We start from the raw sequence: 15,387 nt of genomic DNA, 5'->3' as shown, positions 1-15,387 counted from the left end.
TAGCTCAGGCTAAGTTGTCAGCATAGCCATTGCCAGGCGCCCTGCTAATACGTAAGTGACTTACGGCGGGCAGCGTAGCTTCGGCGGGTGGAGGGGGAGATTCGGCGGGCGGAGGGGGGAGATCGCTTCGGCGGGCGGAGGGGGGAGACCCCGGCGGGTTGAAGGGCGGCCGCCGGAGCTTCATCGGCGGCCGCAAGGAGGGGGGAGATCCCGGTGGACGGGCGGCCGGAAGAGACGCAGATGCGTCATGGCAGCAATGGATGTAATTCAGTGTAATGGCGCTGGGGAGCATCACATGGTTTCCCTGCTCCCCCAGCGGCACTACGCTAATTGCGTACATTGCGGAGACTGTCATGGTGGTTGGGGAGCCGAGTGATGGAGGAGGGGAACGCTGGCGCTGGGGACATCATTGAGGTAAGTAAAATACACTACACAGGCACACACACACTATAGTCACACATACACACACAACACCCACTAACACAATCATATACCCACTATCCACGTCATACCCCCATTATCCACGTGGGCGTGGAGTTAATTTTAGAAAGTGTGGCAAGCGCAGTGAGCCACCAAGCCCGAAGCGTGGCGAGCGTAGCGAGCCCCACGAGGGGACGCATATCCGCAGCCGCTCGCCATGCTTCAGGCTCGCCACACATTAGAAAATTAACTCCACGCCCAAGTGGATAATGGGGTTATGACGTGGATAGTGGGTATATGATCCATTATGTATTAGCACAGCTCCACTTACGTAAGTTACGTAATTTACATAGCCAGCATAGTGGTGTATTGGTATTCTCAATTCACCACTACGTAAACTACGTAATGGGCGCCCTGCTAATACATAAGTACCAAAACCCTACTAGGTACATCTGTAACTGGCACTACTGGGTACTTGATATGTAACTGGCACTACTGGGGACATGATATTTAACTGGCACAAAAAAATTGCAAGAATATAATTGCTTGGCTTTCAAATTCAGTGTCTGATATTGTTCAAACTTTGTTTCATGTTTAAAAACCTTGTTTCATTCACAAATAAAATATATTTGTGTGTATTTCATGTGTTTGATGTGCTCATACAACATAATGCAAGATACCTCAAGATACCTCATTGAAATACAAAAAATTGCTCGAAATACTGCATAATCCATTATCCCAAAATCTTCTGGTCCCAAGGATTTTGGATAAGGGATACTCAACCAGTACTATGCCAGACATGTTTACTAAAATTAACTTAAAATAAGATATATACAGGTTTGTGCATATATTAGGAATTCTACAATATGTATGTGTCTTTTTTAGTCTGTATATACAACTTTGTCTATGTAAAGTGGATTTTTCTCATTTACATAGTGCAATGGATAATTTCAGAATTATAATTTTTCAGAAACTTCCCTTACAGTCCCCGAGCCTCTGGAAGAAAAAGTTGCTGAACTGACATGGAAGACGTCTATTACTGATAATGAGGTGTGCACAATATATCTATTTAGAGAGACGCTAATCCAAAAAAAAGCCTACAGGAATATATATTAATTTTAAATGGAAGTTTGTACATAACTCAGAGTTCTGAAGATGCCCATACACTGAGTGTTTTCCACGTGCGACGTTGCAAAGATATGGTAAGCTTCCAAGCCAACATCAAGGCATCTCTGATACTGGAGGTCCCTACACTACACTGCACAATAAAAGTACCCAATAATACCCACTCTGGGCCATATCATTGTCTACTGCAGTGATTTTCAACCTTTTTACCTTACGGCACACTAAATAAGATTTTAAAAATTCCAAGGCACACCATGAGATCCCCACAGGGCAAAACACATTGGCCCCCCACAGGAAAAAAAAAAACTATTGGCCCCATATAACAAACAATCACACTGGTCCCCACAGGTAACAAAAATAAAATACATTGGCACTTTGCATAAAAAGAAGAGACCAGTAAATAACAGTTGAACTGGTGGTGGCTGTAAACTGATTTGGGCATCTCTAGATCTGGGGGCACACTTGAGAACAGCTCAAGGCACACTAGTGTGCCATGGCACAGTGGTTGAAAAACACTGGTCTACTGTAAGGAGACATGATAAATGCACTTACATAAATATATCTAAAGTGAGAGCCAATTTACCTGGAGTCACTCCCATGGTCTCCAAATGGCACTATAAGAAGCAGCATGCCTCTCAACATGGGATATATATGTGCAAACATTTCCATCTGTATGTTTCCTTAATATCTATCTTAATTCAAATAAATTGACTAAATATAATCAATCTTCCAATATAAAACATGTTCATATACAGTATCAGAAATGTAATTTACCGCATTGTTTCTGTGTCATTCAGGAAAATCAAATGAAGATTGCAGTGGATAAAAAAGTGCGCAGGCATCTTGCCACCGACATCGATGTCAGCAAGTGTAACCGCTTCGGGCAGCTGTGCTCCCCATTTCAGGCACTGAATATGACTGTAAGACGGTGACACTGTTTGTTCCCTGAATGCTATTGCCTGAGCAATGTCACACTCAGGGCGTTGGACAAATACAAATTACAAGGTCTATTGTAGCTAGGTTAGGTAGAATAGTAGGAATCTGTGGGAGAATATTTACCCATTTTCATCCAGAAACATATAGGAACCCCAAAAAGCTGCAGACCTTTTGTGTTTTCTCCTGGTTCTTAATATCCCCTAGCAGTGGTGTAAGTTTGTCCCAGTTGCCCCAGATGCAAGATAACTATTGGTGCCCTCCCAAATAGCTTAAGGTGTCTGTGTTTCCAATAATACACCTCACTGCTAGGCAAATTCCCGGGTCAAGCATGTCTACTCAGTAATTTGCCTTTTAACAAGGTTTTTTTCAGTGTGAACGCTTCAACCCATGCCCAAATTCCTGGGTCTCCAATCCTGCTTTTTACCCATTTTGCCCATTCACACTGCAAAAAACATATGTTAAACAGCTAATTACGAGGTAGAACTGCCTCACCCAGGAACAGTGACGGTTTTTACCTATGGGCTGCAGGGCTGCAGCCCCCCCAGGTAAAATCCACCACTGTCTCTGCCTAAAGTGAAGACAGATGTAGTCTGTGAGACTGCGCTGGCTTCACTGTGACTGGCAGTGACTTCCTATTGGAAGTTCGACCAAGGCAGTCCCATTGGGAGGAGTTCCGTCCTTCCAGGATGCCTCTCTGTGTGTAAATGTGCAGCAGCCCCCAAAACGGGTTCTGGATCAGCGCATGCGCAGTATGTATGAAGTTACTACGCATGCACGGGACCGGAAGGTGTGGGGACCACGGCAGCAGAGGGTAAGAGCTGCCACTGCCCAGGAATTTGTCTAGCGGTGAGAATGGGGGTCCAGCACTGCAGTCCCCAGGTATATAACTTCCGGGTAAAACCAGTGTTCTTCACACCGGCAGTGTGAACACGTGTAAGACAGGTCATGGGTTCTTATACAGGATGTGACACTTGCAAAATGATGTTAGGAGGGGGAGTCAGTCACAGAAACTATATAGACGGCTTTCAATTAACTGATTCAAACTGGCAGGGGAGGAGAGGTGCCCACTTGGGAGCAGGAGCCCGGCGTCAGATGACTCCATTGCCTCCGAGAGTTACACCTTTGTCCCCTAAAGTACCTAAACTCTCAATAAACTGTGAATACCAAATCCTGCCTAGCAGCAATGAGAACATTTAATAAAACTAATCAGTTGCTTTATTTCCAATGTTACAGGTTTTATAGTCTGAAATATTTGTCATGCTTGACTATTTTAAATGCTATTTGAGCTTTTAACTTATTTTAGAGACAATTCAGAATGACATTTTACTTGACCTGAACAGACTGCTTGAGTTAGGTATACCTGTTCATTTCATCATGGGGCGGCCTTATTGGCAATGCACAGCACATTCTTGCAAAAGTGCACGCCACACAAGACAGATCAGCAGACGTGTGCGTAACATGTTCCAGCCTGGGCTGTTTAGGCTTGATTAAAGTGACACCAGATTTGGCATGTCAGCATCGAAATGCTTTCTATACTATTATGTATTCTGCTACGCCTGCTTAAATAACCAGCATAGCAGCTGTACCCCTCTCAGTGAGAAAGGCCTATTTATTAGAATTGGAAATGTTGCTGCCAATCATTGCAATGACAATAGCAAATCACCAAGGCAGCCACGCATTACCGTGCAGTCCCGGTGGTTTTAGCCTGTAAGTGGTAAGAGTAAATTAGGACATCTCCAGGCCACTCATTTATATTGTGTCCATGATTACTTGTTTGTGTCAGTTAAGTTTTTTTTTACATTGTTTTAATAAATTGAGAACACTGAATTAAATATGCACTCACTAATTTACTCCAATAATTATATACACCCATTTGCACAAGTTGTATGCTGAAGAGGCTTTTCAGTGCTTACATTTTAGTTTATGTCCCTTTAATATATTTTGGATCTGTATTCTGTTCCTGAATTATTTTCCCATTTATTTATTATATTTTATATAACAAATGTAGATGCTGGAAGAGGGTGCTGAAAGTGTATATTGGCATTCCAATATCACGCAATTACTAATTTCAAAACAAGTACAGTATAAATAAAATGTTGCTGATCAAGGACACAGCAATTCTCAGAGAGATCAATAGAAGTGTACGGTGCTTATTTTATTAAAATGACACTCATCGTGGAGACAAGAAGATTTTTTTTTATTATTATTGCGGTGATACAAAATTATTTGTTGAGACAACTTATTTATATTCAATTAGTGTGGCAGTTGAGTAAGAAAAGCTGCCACTGCAGCCTTTTCTGAAATGGACAATGGGAAAAATTTAAATATGTTATATTCTTTGACGGATTCAGTATGAAATCCCGGCGGTCGGGATCCCGGCGTTCAAAATCCCGATGCCGGAATCCCGACCGCTACGCTCGGCACGCTAATTTATTCTCCCTCCAGGGGTGTCGTGGACACCCACGGAGGGAGAAACTGTCGGGATTTCGGCGGTCGGGATTTCGGCGGTCGGGATTCTGGCTTCGAGATTCTGGACGCCTGGATCCCGACCGCCGGGATTTAAACTGCATCCCTCTTTGACATATAAAATCAAGATCAAATTGTATCATTTCCAGCCAGTATGAAGCGTATACTTTACTGGACTGGCACACTTGGTTAGTTGCACAGTAAGCTGTGCTCACTGCACACTTATATGAGAATGAGACAGTGATGAGTAAGGGAAAAGTTATTTACTAGGCATTCTGGTATCAATTATTTTGGCTCCACGATTAAAGGATTTTGGTTATTTTATAACCATTTATTCAGAAGCAGAGACTTGCCTTAGGTGGACCAATCAGTGCTTTCTAAACAATGGATTTTAGAAACACACGACCTTTGCAGATTTTGCCCACTAGAACTAAAAGGGTAAAAGTACTGAATGGAATATACTGCTTAGTAGATATACCCCTAAATATTGTGCTATGAATAAGGAAAGCACCAGCAATCAGCAAGTGTGAGAGAACATTGTCACCCAGAGCCGGCCCTAGCCTAAATGATGCCCTAGGCAAGATTTTGGCTGATGCCCCCTAGCACCGCCACTAGTTCCGCCTCTGACACTGCTCCCCTTTCCCAGCACCATCAACCCTCATCATAGCAGTCATCATTTTGGTGCTCCTACCTGCAATATTTTAAATAGAAACAGTGCACACATTTGGTGCGCAGCCCAAATAGGGGTGCGTTCTTGCTGGGAAGGGGCATGGCCACACAATTTTACCCCAAATTCAAATTATGCCACACAGTAGTGCAACTTTATTCACATTATATCATGTGAGAGTGTCCCTTATTCATGTTACATCACATTGTAGTACCACTTTACCTTATATACATTACTCATCAAATTATACCCTTAGAAAAAAATCCTGAGAAAATATTGTATTTTAACCACCTCCATGGCCACACTGCAACCCAGCACAAAGCAGTGTGTGCTGGGCAGAGGAGAAGAGCTGCAGCTGCTGCTGTCACTTAAGGGGAGGGGGCCCAGGGCCCCCACTGGGCCCTCCCATCAGGCTTTGGCCCTGGGTAATTTGTACCCCCTACCCCTTTCTCTCGGCACCCCTGATAATACCACACAGTAATGCCCCTTACACATGACACACATTATTTATGTCCTTATAACCGTAATGCCCCTTACACATTATGCCAACCTTTATTAATGCCCTTCATACACATGACACACATAATGCCCCTTACACATATGTTTCACATTATTAATGCCCTTATACACATGACACACAAAATGCCCATTACACATGTCGCACATTATTAATGCCCTTATACACGACACACATAATGCTTGTTACACATATGTCGCACATTATTAATGCATTTATACATGACACACATAATGCCCCTTACACATATGCCGAACACTATTGCACAACCAACCCACCCGCAGACAGCACTTGCACAGCCGCTAACACTGTGAACTCTGCCTCTGCTTGGATTCAGATGTTTCCTCATACATCTTGTCTCAATAGGCCATGCAGCTCCTGGCCCTTCTGCTAACGTTGGGTGCCTTTTTTGCTGAAAATTCGTCTTATTTGCATTGTTATGACCAGCACACACAAGGAGCTTCCGATGATTAAAATGATATGCGGCATGCCTATATTTTGTGTGCGACTGTGGCTGTACCTGCATTGGGAATGCTATGTTACAGTGATTTCCATGAATACACTATTTCATATGCAGATACAGCCTCACTCACACAGAATATAGGCATGCTGCATATCATTTTAATCAGCAGAAGCTGCTGATGCCCCTAGGATTTCCAAATGCCCTAGGCAATTGCCTAGTGTGCCTATGCCTAAGGCCGGCCCTGTTGTCACCCCTTTATATTTTTGTGATAGATAGAATTTGCTTTAAGTATACATGTTCTGTCATACTTAAATTAGCTTACCTATTGCATTGGTAACATTTTCATATATTGGATAAATGGATGAGGCCAAATTGCTGGTGGAAGCAACAATATTAGGGGAAAGTGAGATTATATAATTTCTCTATTGTATCCTCGAAAATTATAGATCAGATTGGTTGTTACTAGAGATATGCGGTTCAGATTTGCTCGGATTTACTCGGATTTCAAAGCGATATTTTATTGGCTATCCACAACACACATGGCAGCTGTTAGCGAATAAGAATCGGATTTGAAATCCGAGCAAATCCGAACCACACATCTCTAGTTGTTACAGGCAAGACTACCATTTCTATTTTTAGAAGCTTTTAGTATATTGAATCTACCCTATGGAGTCTTTGCTTGTTAATAGTGTTAAGCTGCGTATACAGTAGACCAGCCCTGGTCAACCTGCGGCTCTCCAGCTGTTGTGAAACTACACATGCCAGCATGTCTTGCCACAGTTTTAGCAATCCCCATTAGCAAAACTGTGGCAAAACATGCTGGGACTTGTAGTTTCATCAACAGCTGGAGGTTTACAGGTTGGACAGGCCTAAACAATTAACCCATTTCTGACAAACCGTTCAAATCATCCAGTGTGTACGCAGTATGTTGCTGATGATGCACACATTTGCACGTTGTCAGCGACTTCCTCCATCATTTGTACATGCAGGATGACAGAAGACATCACTAGGGAGAGCCATGCTGCATTCGCCAGCGCTCCGTCACTGCCAGAATCGGCAAATGTGTATGCACTTGCTAATGTTGGCTCCCCTGCTGGGTCCTGTCAGAGGCAATGTTGCTGGGTACACATGTGGTGTAGTGTGTACCCAGCTTAAACGTTTCTTTTTATATGTTTAAAGATGATATTTGAGATCTGAGTACAGGTTACAGCTTACAAAAGATTTAAACTCTGTCTTATTAAAAGAGACTATATTGTATCCTTCGAACGCAATCTCTTGTTCTTTGTTCCAGGAAATTCAGGACATCGAGCTGCCCAAGAATTTCCCTAAAATAGGAACAGGAGACAGCTTGGAGTGGGGAGCCCAGCCGCTGGAGAGGAACTCCAAATCACTCGGAATAAATATCACAGACACTGCAAGCCAGATCACTAATGCCGTACTAAAGAAATCACAGCAACAAAGCAATCTGTAACGCTATCAGCTCTATGATATTAAATGATATACAAGGCAGCTGTTTGGTGACACCAATAGATTGAGGGTTTTATCCACTTACAGCTAAGGGGGGCATATCATAGGCTGTGAGGCAGGTAAGGTTAGTTTTAGGCAGTGGAGAGGGAGAGTTAAGTGCTTAGAAGGGGGGGGGGGGTTAGGCTATGGGGCTGGATGGTTAAATTTATGTGGGAGGGTTAGGTTTAGGCAGTGGGGTACGAAGTTTAGAGTTAGGCACTAGCTTGGAGGGTTAGGCTGCGGGGAGGGAGGCTTAGTGTTAAGGGAGGACATAGGAAAGGTTAGTATGCTTACTGGACCCCTGTCACTATTCCCTACATCAGGATGCAGGAGTCAATATTCCGCCGGTCATCCCATTGGCCGGTCATCCGTAAGAACAGTATTTCCATCAAGAAATTACATTATGTTTTGAACAAAGATGAAAGAAATGATCTGGTGGACCTGCATTGGCACCAATGCTACCTATGGGGGCTTCAGGAATATAACAAGTGATTTTCCTTCATTTGTTATTTCCTTGCCTTTTTCTGTTAACTACATATGCAGAAATGAAGACATAAATGGTTTCCCCAGCTAAGATTTATAATTGGGCATCTAAGCCTCACACACCATGTACTGACTCACTTGGCTATTCATCTTGCTGTTCCCTTATATAAGTATTGTATATATTGGCTAATGCACCAGAGCATCATCAAGTAGGTTTGCCTTTCTTTCTATCAACATCCCCCCTATGAGATGGGATGCAGCATGAGCTTTGGACAGCTTACATCGTTCATTGGTATAGGAGCCATTTTTTGTAGTGCACTTCCTTTCTGCATGCTAGAGAATGGTGCCCACCTGTGTTTGCAGGACAGTGGCAGACATTTAATTTTTTAGCAGAGTGGGGCTCTGGGAGTTTGGCCTACAAAACTCTGAGATCTCACCCAATATTCCAGGAATCTTTTGGACATTCCTGGATAGTAGATCACTATAATATAGAGCAGCATCAACAATGAGATAACTACAAAAATTAACAGTAACACCAGTGGCAGAACAGGGTCAGTGTCACCTGCTGCAGCCAATAGCCCCCTTGCATTGGCCATTCAAGAAGGGGGTGTGGCATACTGGAAAGTGGTGTGGCCTCTTGAGATCTTCCGCTCTCATCACTTTGGGGCAGAAACCCCCTTTCTGCATTACTCTGGGGTGTGCCCAGCATATGGGGGGATGCTGGCTGACCCTGCAGTATAATGTCACACTGCAGAACCTATTCCCTATCACAGGCTGTGCAGACAGGGGCCTATGCTAGTTATGAGATATTTTTGCAATCGCGGGGAGGGACCTGTCATGCTGGGCGTCCTTGCCCTGTGCTGGGTGGCCCCATGCTAGAGGAAGCAGTTGTAGTTTTGGGATTTTTCACAAAGCTGCAATGAAAATTAATTACGCCCTTTACCTTTATACTTGGCCATTGCAGATCACCTATTTTCCTGGTAAAGTTATTGATAGAGGACAACGGTATATGGCCCACCAATAATAAAGCCAAATGTATTCACAATGCCCCAGGCAGAAAAACTGATAGATAATCCTTAAACTACGTTTTGTCTGTTCTCGAGAACAAACAAAAAAACAAATGTAATCAATGCATACTGCATGATAGGTTTTCTATACCTACAGCAGAGAATGCGATTTGCTGGCTGAGCAGATGAATGAGACAGTAATTACACCTTTCTAAGATACGTCTGGGTGATCAAAACTGTAATTTTATATTACTGCAGCCCAATCTCTTAAATTAGTAGCTATGTTTAACCCCTGCAGTTGTGGAATCTAGATAATCTTGCTGGCACCAGACAGGAATAGGTCTTTTTTTTCTTTTCTAAATGCAGAATATCTTAGTATAAAGGCTTACTAAGGATTACTGTACACAGTATAGGCCTCACCTGGTACACAGACACAGGATTTTCTAAATGCGTCGACAGTAGCTCTGCTTAATTCCTTGTATTTTCACAGATACGCTTCTGTGCCCATTCAGTTCACATTTTGGCAAACCTCACCTGCAGGTCTCGCATGATCTGTCTGAATGAGCTGGCACCAGCATTGTCAGATCAGGAAATTGAATGCACTCTGTAGCAGAACAACATCGGTTTCTTCATTCTTCCTCTTCATTTAATCCCTTTCTCCAATTTCTTTTTCTTACCTAATTTTGCTCCCCTACACCTCTTGTCCTCCGAGGAGCCCATCTTTTGTCTATGAAGATGCTTTAGTCATAATATCTGCAAATTACCTAAAACATTACTAGCACATTACTAGCGCATATATAGACAGAAACAGGATGCGCAGGAGAACCTAAGACACATTCCCTAAGCAAACAGACACCCAGCTAAAAGGTCACTGACCAATATGATCCATTCAGTGGCCAACATTTGGCTGTTCAGGTCAAAGAATGAGCAGCGGGCTCACATATGTTGGAATCCCAACAGGGGTCAGGTAAGTATACTTGGCCCACCAGCCCCAACACTCCCCACTTCCTGCATCCTAACCCTACCAGCCTAGCATAATCTAACCTGAAAACTCCCAAACCTCTCAAAAAGAGAAAAACAGGGAGCCACTTAGTGGGCTGAGGTGATTTGCAGCATAATATATCATATACATAGAAAAGGAAGGACACTTAAGGCGTTTTAAAGTAAAAAAGTATATTGTAAATAAATGAGTTTTAAAGTAAAAAAGTATATTGTAAATAAATGTCATCCTTCAGTTATATGCTTGATGAGTTCAGCCGCTTGCACTGACATTACTGTTATTTTGTTCCGTCATTTTGACAGGTTGGTAACTAGAAATTATAAATGTATTTACTGCCCATTTTTGTCTGTAACTTGTTAAACTTAGCCCATTTTGACCACCAGTGACTCTAAACCCATTTGATCTATGGTAAGGAAAGCAATCGGATTGAATCCAGTATGATATACCGTGTTTCCCCGATAATAAGCCCTACCCCGAAAATAAGCCCTACCCTGGCTTTTGATGACTGGTCCAAAATAAGCCCTACCCCGAAAATAAGCCCTATCAAAATTCACATTACCCGAGTGCGTTCACCAACTTCAATACCCTCAGGTCCACTCTAACCCCCGCTAAACTCCTTCACCGCCGCTTGAGGGATGCTGTACAGTACAATGCTGTTCTGCCATTGAATACCCCAGCTCCAGGTCCCAGGGATGCATCGCGCCCTGCGCATGATGTCACTGCGCTCATCACACGGCTTCTGTACATGGCGGGAGCGGATAGCAGCGGTGCCGGTGGAAAGCAAGAAGAACAACTGGAACTGGAAGAAGGTTGTAGGTGAGGAGCAGGGCCGGGGGCATGGTGCTGTAACTGGGGGCTGTGAAAGCAGGACTGGGGGCATGGTGCTGTAACTGGGGGCTGTGAAAGCAGGACTGGGGGCATGGTGCTGTAACTGGGGGCTGTGAAAGCAGGACTGGGGGCAAGGTGCTGTGAAAGAAAGACTGGGGGCATGGTGGCTATAAAAGCAGTACTGGGGGCATGGTGGGCATGTTAATTAAAATAAGCCCTACCCTGAAAATAAGCCCTAGGGTGTTTTTTGTTACAAAAAAAAAATAAGACAGTCTCTTATTATCGGGGAAACACGGTATGTGACTGGTATCCACAACCTACAGCAGCAGACCACAACTCCCTATTATCTAGATATCATTTACCCAGGTTAATGTCTCCAGGATTTCCTGGTTTTCAGTTAGAATCTCTATCTATCCTGTTAGGCTTGGTGGAATTGTAGTAGTTAATCGTAAATCCTAATAGCCGTCTTCCTCACAAGCCCGTGTTCTGAGACACTTTCTAATAGTTCATCCAGGTCTATGGAGGAAACTATTGATTCTCTGGCAGATTTATAGCTGATGGGTAGCACATATAAATTGTGGTCTTTTCCATTGTAGCTTGGTATGATATAATGCAGGGCACATTCTCTTCCTCCCACTGGCTGTATGTTTGGGAGATCGATATGTGTGTCACCGAGTAAAGCTGAGAGAACTATTGAAAGTGACCGGCCTTCATTTCTTGCCAAAAACTTAAAAGTAGAAAACCTTTGCTTCCAGTAACCACGTGAGGCATAATCGGCCACAAAATAACAATACTATAGCTATATATGTCCATTCAATTCTGTTTAAAGAGCTCCAGCTACAGTATAATACACAAAGTTGCCCCTGCATCACTGAGTACCTCAATGCACCTGGGTGGCATGTACTAAAGAATAAATGTGGTTAACACCCTGTTTTCTGGTTTTTACTGCATTTTCAAATGTACTAAAGCCCCTTCCAGTGAGGATTCACTGTGGAGGGTTACGCCATGTGCTAGCTGGCATGCCCCGTGGCTGCTAGCATCTCTGCCCATGCACAGAGGGAGTTCCAGGTAAGAAACCCAGTGGTCCAGGCAGCCACGGGGATAGCAAAGGGCAGCTCATATACGATGAGCATTGTGACGATGGGTGCCGGGTTGTACTTCAAGTGCTTGGTACATCGGGGTCCTAAAGAGAAGAGGGTAGTAAACCTCATGGGTTTTCAACACATTGCATCCTCCTTAATCATTCACATTCTTCAGTTATAGATCCCAGTAGCATCCATCAGCGACTGACTCAGGAAATACCCTCTTGACTCCCAAGAACAATTAAAACACATGGGTAACGGGAGTGGGACACTTACATAGAAACTGAATGTGACAGCAGATATGAACCATTTGGCCCATCTAGTCTGACTCTAGACCATATTGTTACATCAGACCCTATTTGATCCTTATTTCTTTGTAATAATATCCTTATTTCTATCCCATGCATTTTGAAATTGTTCTAGTATCTTAGCCTCTACCACCTCTGATGGGAGGCTATTCCACTTGTCAACTACCCTTTCTGTGAAGTCATTTTTCTTCAGATTTCCCCTCAGACTCCCTCCCACCAGTGTCAGTGCATGTCCTCTTGTTCTAGTACTTCTCTACATTTGAAGTATGTTTTCCTCCTGGGCCTTGCTAAGGGATACGGTCATTGGGTCACAAGACAGTCATTAGGTTGACATGCATTTAGGTCGACATGTGTCTAGGTCGAAATGCAGGAAGGTCGACATGGGTTAGGTCAACGGTCATTATGTCGACAGGGTCATTAGGTCGACATGGGTTAGGTCGACAGTCAGAAGGTCAACATGGGGTTTTTCACTGTTTTTTGAGCCGACATGTGCTGACAGGCGGTATTTCATGCCCTACCATCCACTAGTGCGTGATGGGAGAATAAAATAGTCCGAAGCATGGCGAGCACAGCGAGCCATGCGAGGGGACAGGGTGCACTTTAAACTGTGTCCATGTTGACTGTATCGATATTAGGGTAAAAAAAACTGTGAAAAACCCCATGACCCCAGACCTTTTGACTGTCGACCTAACCCATGTCGACCTAATGACCCTGTTGACCTAACCCCTGTCGACCTAGACTCATGTCACCTTCCTGCATGTTGACCAAGACACATGTCCACCTAAATGCATGTCGATCTAATGACTGTCTAACAACTTGCTGGTGACCAACTAATCCACACCCCTTGTTAAAACCTTTGATATATTTGAATGTTTTTTAAATGTCCCCCCTTTCCCTTCTCTGCTCCAAGCTATACATAATGAGATTATTTAGTATTTGAAGGCTATGTAGCCTACTGGCTTCAGCACAGATGGTTAAATCAAAGGTTTAATATATCTCCCCATATATGGGGTTGCATCCTCAAACTACAATTAGTGCTGAAGTTAGCGGGATGGTGGATATAATTGCAATACTGGTATATACAACTGAATAACAGTATGAATACAAACTTTCATTTACATGACAAATGGAAGACTGTACAATATGAAGATGAGATAATATCTGACCGCAAATAAGATAATGTTAAGTGCAATAGATAACAAATAGCAAGTTAAAGTCAATGGTAATTTATTTAACCACATGCTGTGCACACTTTCAGGTATTACGGTAAGAAAAACTTCTACTGAACTGAATCAGCCCCTTTAGTGGCAATAATGTAGAGTGATTTCAGCAAAGTGTCATTAGAATGCCATGGGGACCGTGGAACACTGCACTGTAGAACTACCACCAACAACCTAACAAGGAGCATTGGAAGATATTGGACTGGGCAATTTTCAGTAGCACATCAAGATAACTGAGGTTGCCTCAATAGAGGGTTGCAGAATAGTGGACTAGGGACCGCTAATTAGAGAATTTGCAAAACAAGCGATTATCCAACGACTGCACATGCTTACTAATCAAACTGCATATGCCTAAGGGAATTAGCAACTGAAAATGCATATGGATAGCTATTGTAAATAATCCTCTCACAGTTTGACTGACAGGAAGTTGGCATTTGGAGATGGAAACCTGCTTTTTCTGGGTGTGATTAAAAAAATGCAGGCAAGCCTAGGGGTTTTTGAGGAGGGTCTGTGACATCATTGATGACCACTTCCAGCTTGTCTTAGTCACGGATTAGTGGAAGCCTCAGACTTTCTCACATTTGCACAGACAAGAAAATCCTTTCAATGGTCCATGAATTGCGTATGGATTTGCAATTCGATGCCGATCAATTTGCAATTATCTCACAATTTTGCAAAGGGGGTTTTATGTTTCTGTCTGGACGGCAGCTTACTCTTTTCTCATAGTCCACTGGAAATTCTCACATTAGTGATCCGCTCTGCCAGGCCCTCCATTGGTTGTCTGTATCTTACCGTATTCAATATAAAACACTTCTACTCACATATAAAGCTATTAACCATACTGCACCAGCTTATGGGGGAGATTCTCTAAAGCAGAAATGCGGTAAAAACCCCGTTATCAGGGTTTTAATTGCATTTCTGTATGCTCAGTCCCCCCCTCCGCAGTGTCACCGCTGCTGAGGGAATCGCCAGCAAAAACTGGCGATTCCCTGCAGAAGCCTAAGGGCTTCGTACCGCAGCGCTGTGTGAGGGATCCGTCATGGATCCCTCCCAGCATGCCCTGTGACTGGCGCCATGCTCTGCACATGCGCAGATGGACTCCCGGGTCACAGACCCGGAAGTATTCTTGCTGCTGGGCCACGTATCGGAATCAAAACTAAATCAAATGTGTTTGATTTCTATTCGATTTTGCTTATAGGCAGAATCGAATAGAAAAATCTAACCGCGTACACAATATAAGAAGGATCTTGGAGCTCTACAGTTTCCATCAAGTTATCTTTACAGAATTTGAGAATAAAATACATTTTTGGGCCATTGTAAATTATTATAATCAATAATTAAAAATGATAAATGATGTAT

General features: G+C 43.3%; 1 protein-coding gene across 2 annotated transcripts in view; it reads left to right on the top strand.

Moving 5' to 3' along the window:
* Positions 1-11,096, top strand: part of LOC146008640 (cilia- and flagella-associated protein 337-like) — a 99,518-nt gene extending 88,422 nt beyond the window's left edge. Inside the window, exons 18-20 of one of the 2 annotated variants that reach the window (XM_083148141.1) lie at positions 1,406-1,470; positions 2,343-2,465; positions 7,886-11,096. In XM_083148141.1, the coding sequence (XP_083004267.1) occupies positions 1,406-1,470; positions 2,343-2,465; positions 7,886-8,065 (368 nt within the window). In that variant the 3' untranslated portion in view covers positions 8,066-11,096. Of the gene's footprint in view, positions 1-1,390; positions 1,471-2,342; positions 2,466-7,885 lie in introns of both variants that reach the window. The other variant, XM_083148140.1, reaches the window with a different exon arrangement.
* Positions 11,097-15,387: the final 4,291 nt, after the last annotated feature.

Source organism: Crinia signifera, chromosome 6, assembly GCF_055691185.1.
Source record: "Crinia signifera chromosome 6, ASM5569118v1, whole genome shotgun sequence".
Lineage (NCBI taxonomy): Eukaryota > Metazoa > Chordata > Amphibia > Anura > Myobatrachidae > Crinia > Crinia signifera.
The sequence above is the reverse complement of the archived record's forward strand: the minus strand, read 5'-3'. Positions and strand labels throughout refer to the sequence as shown.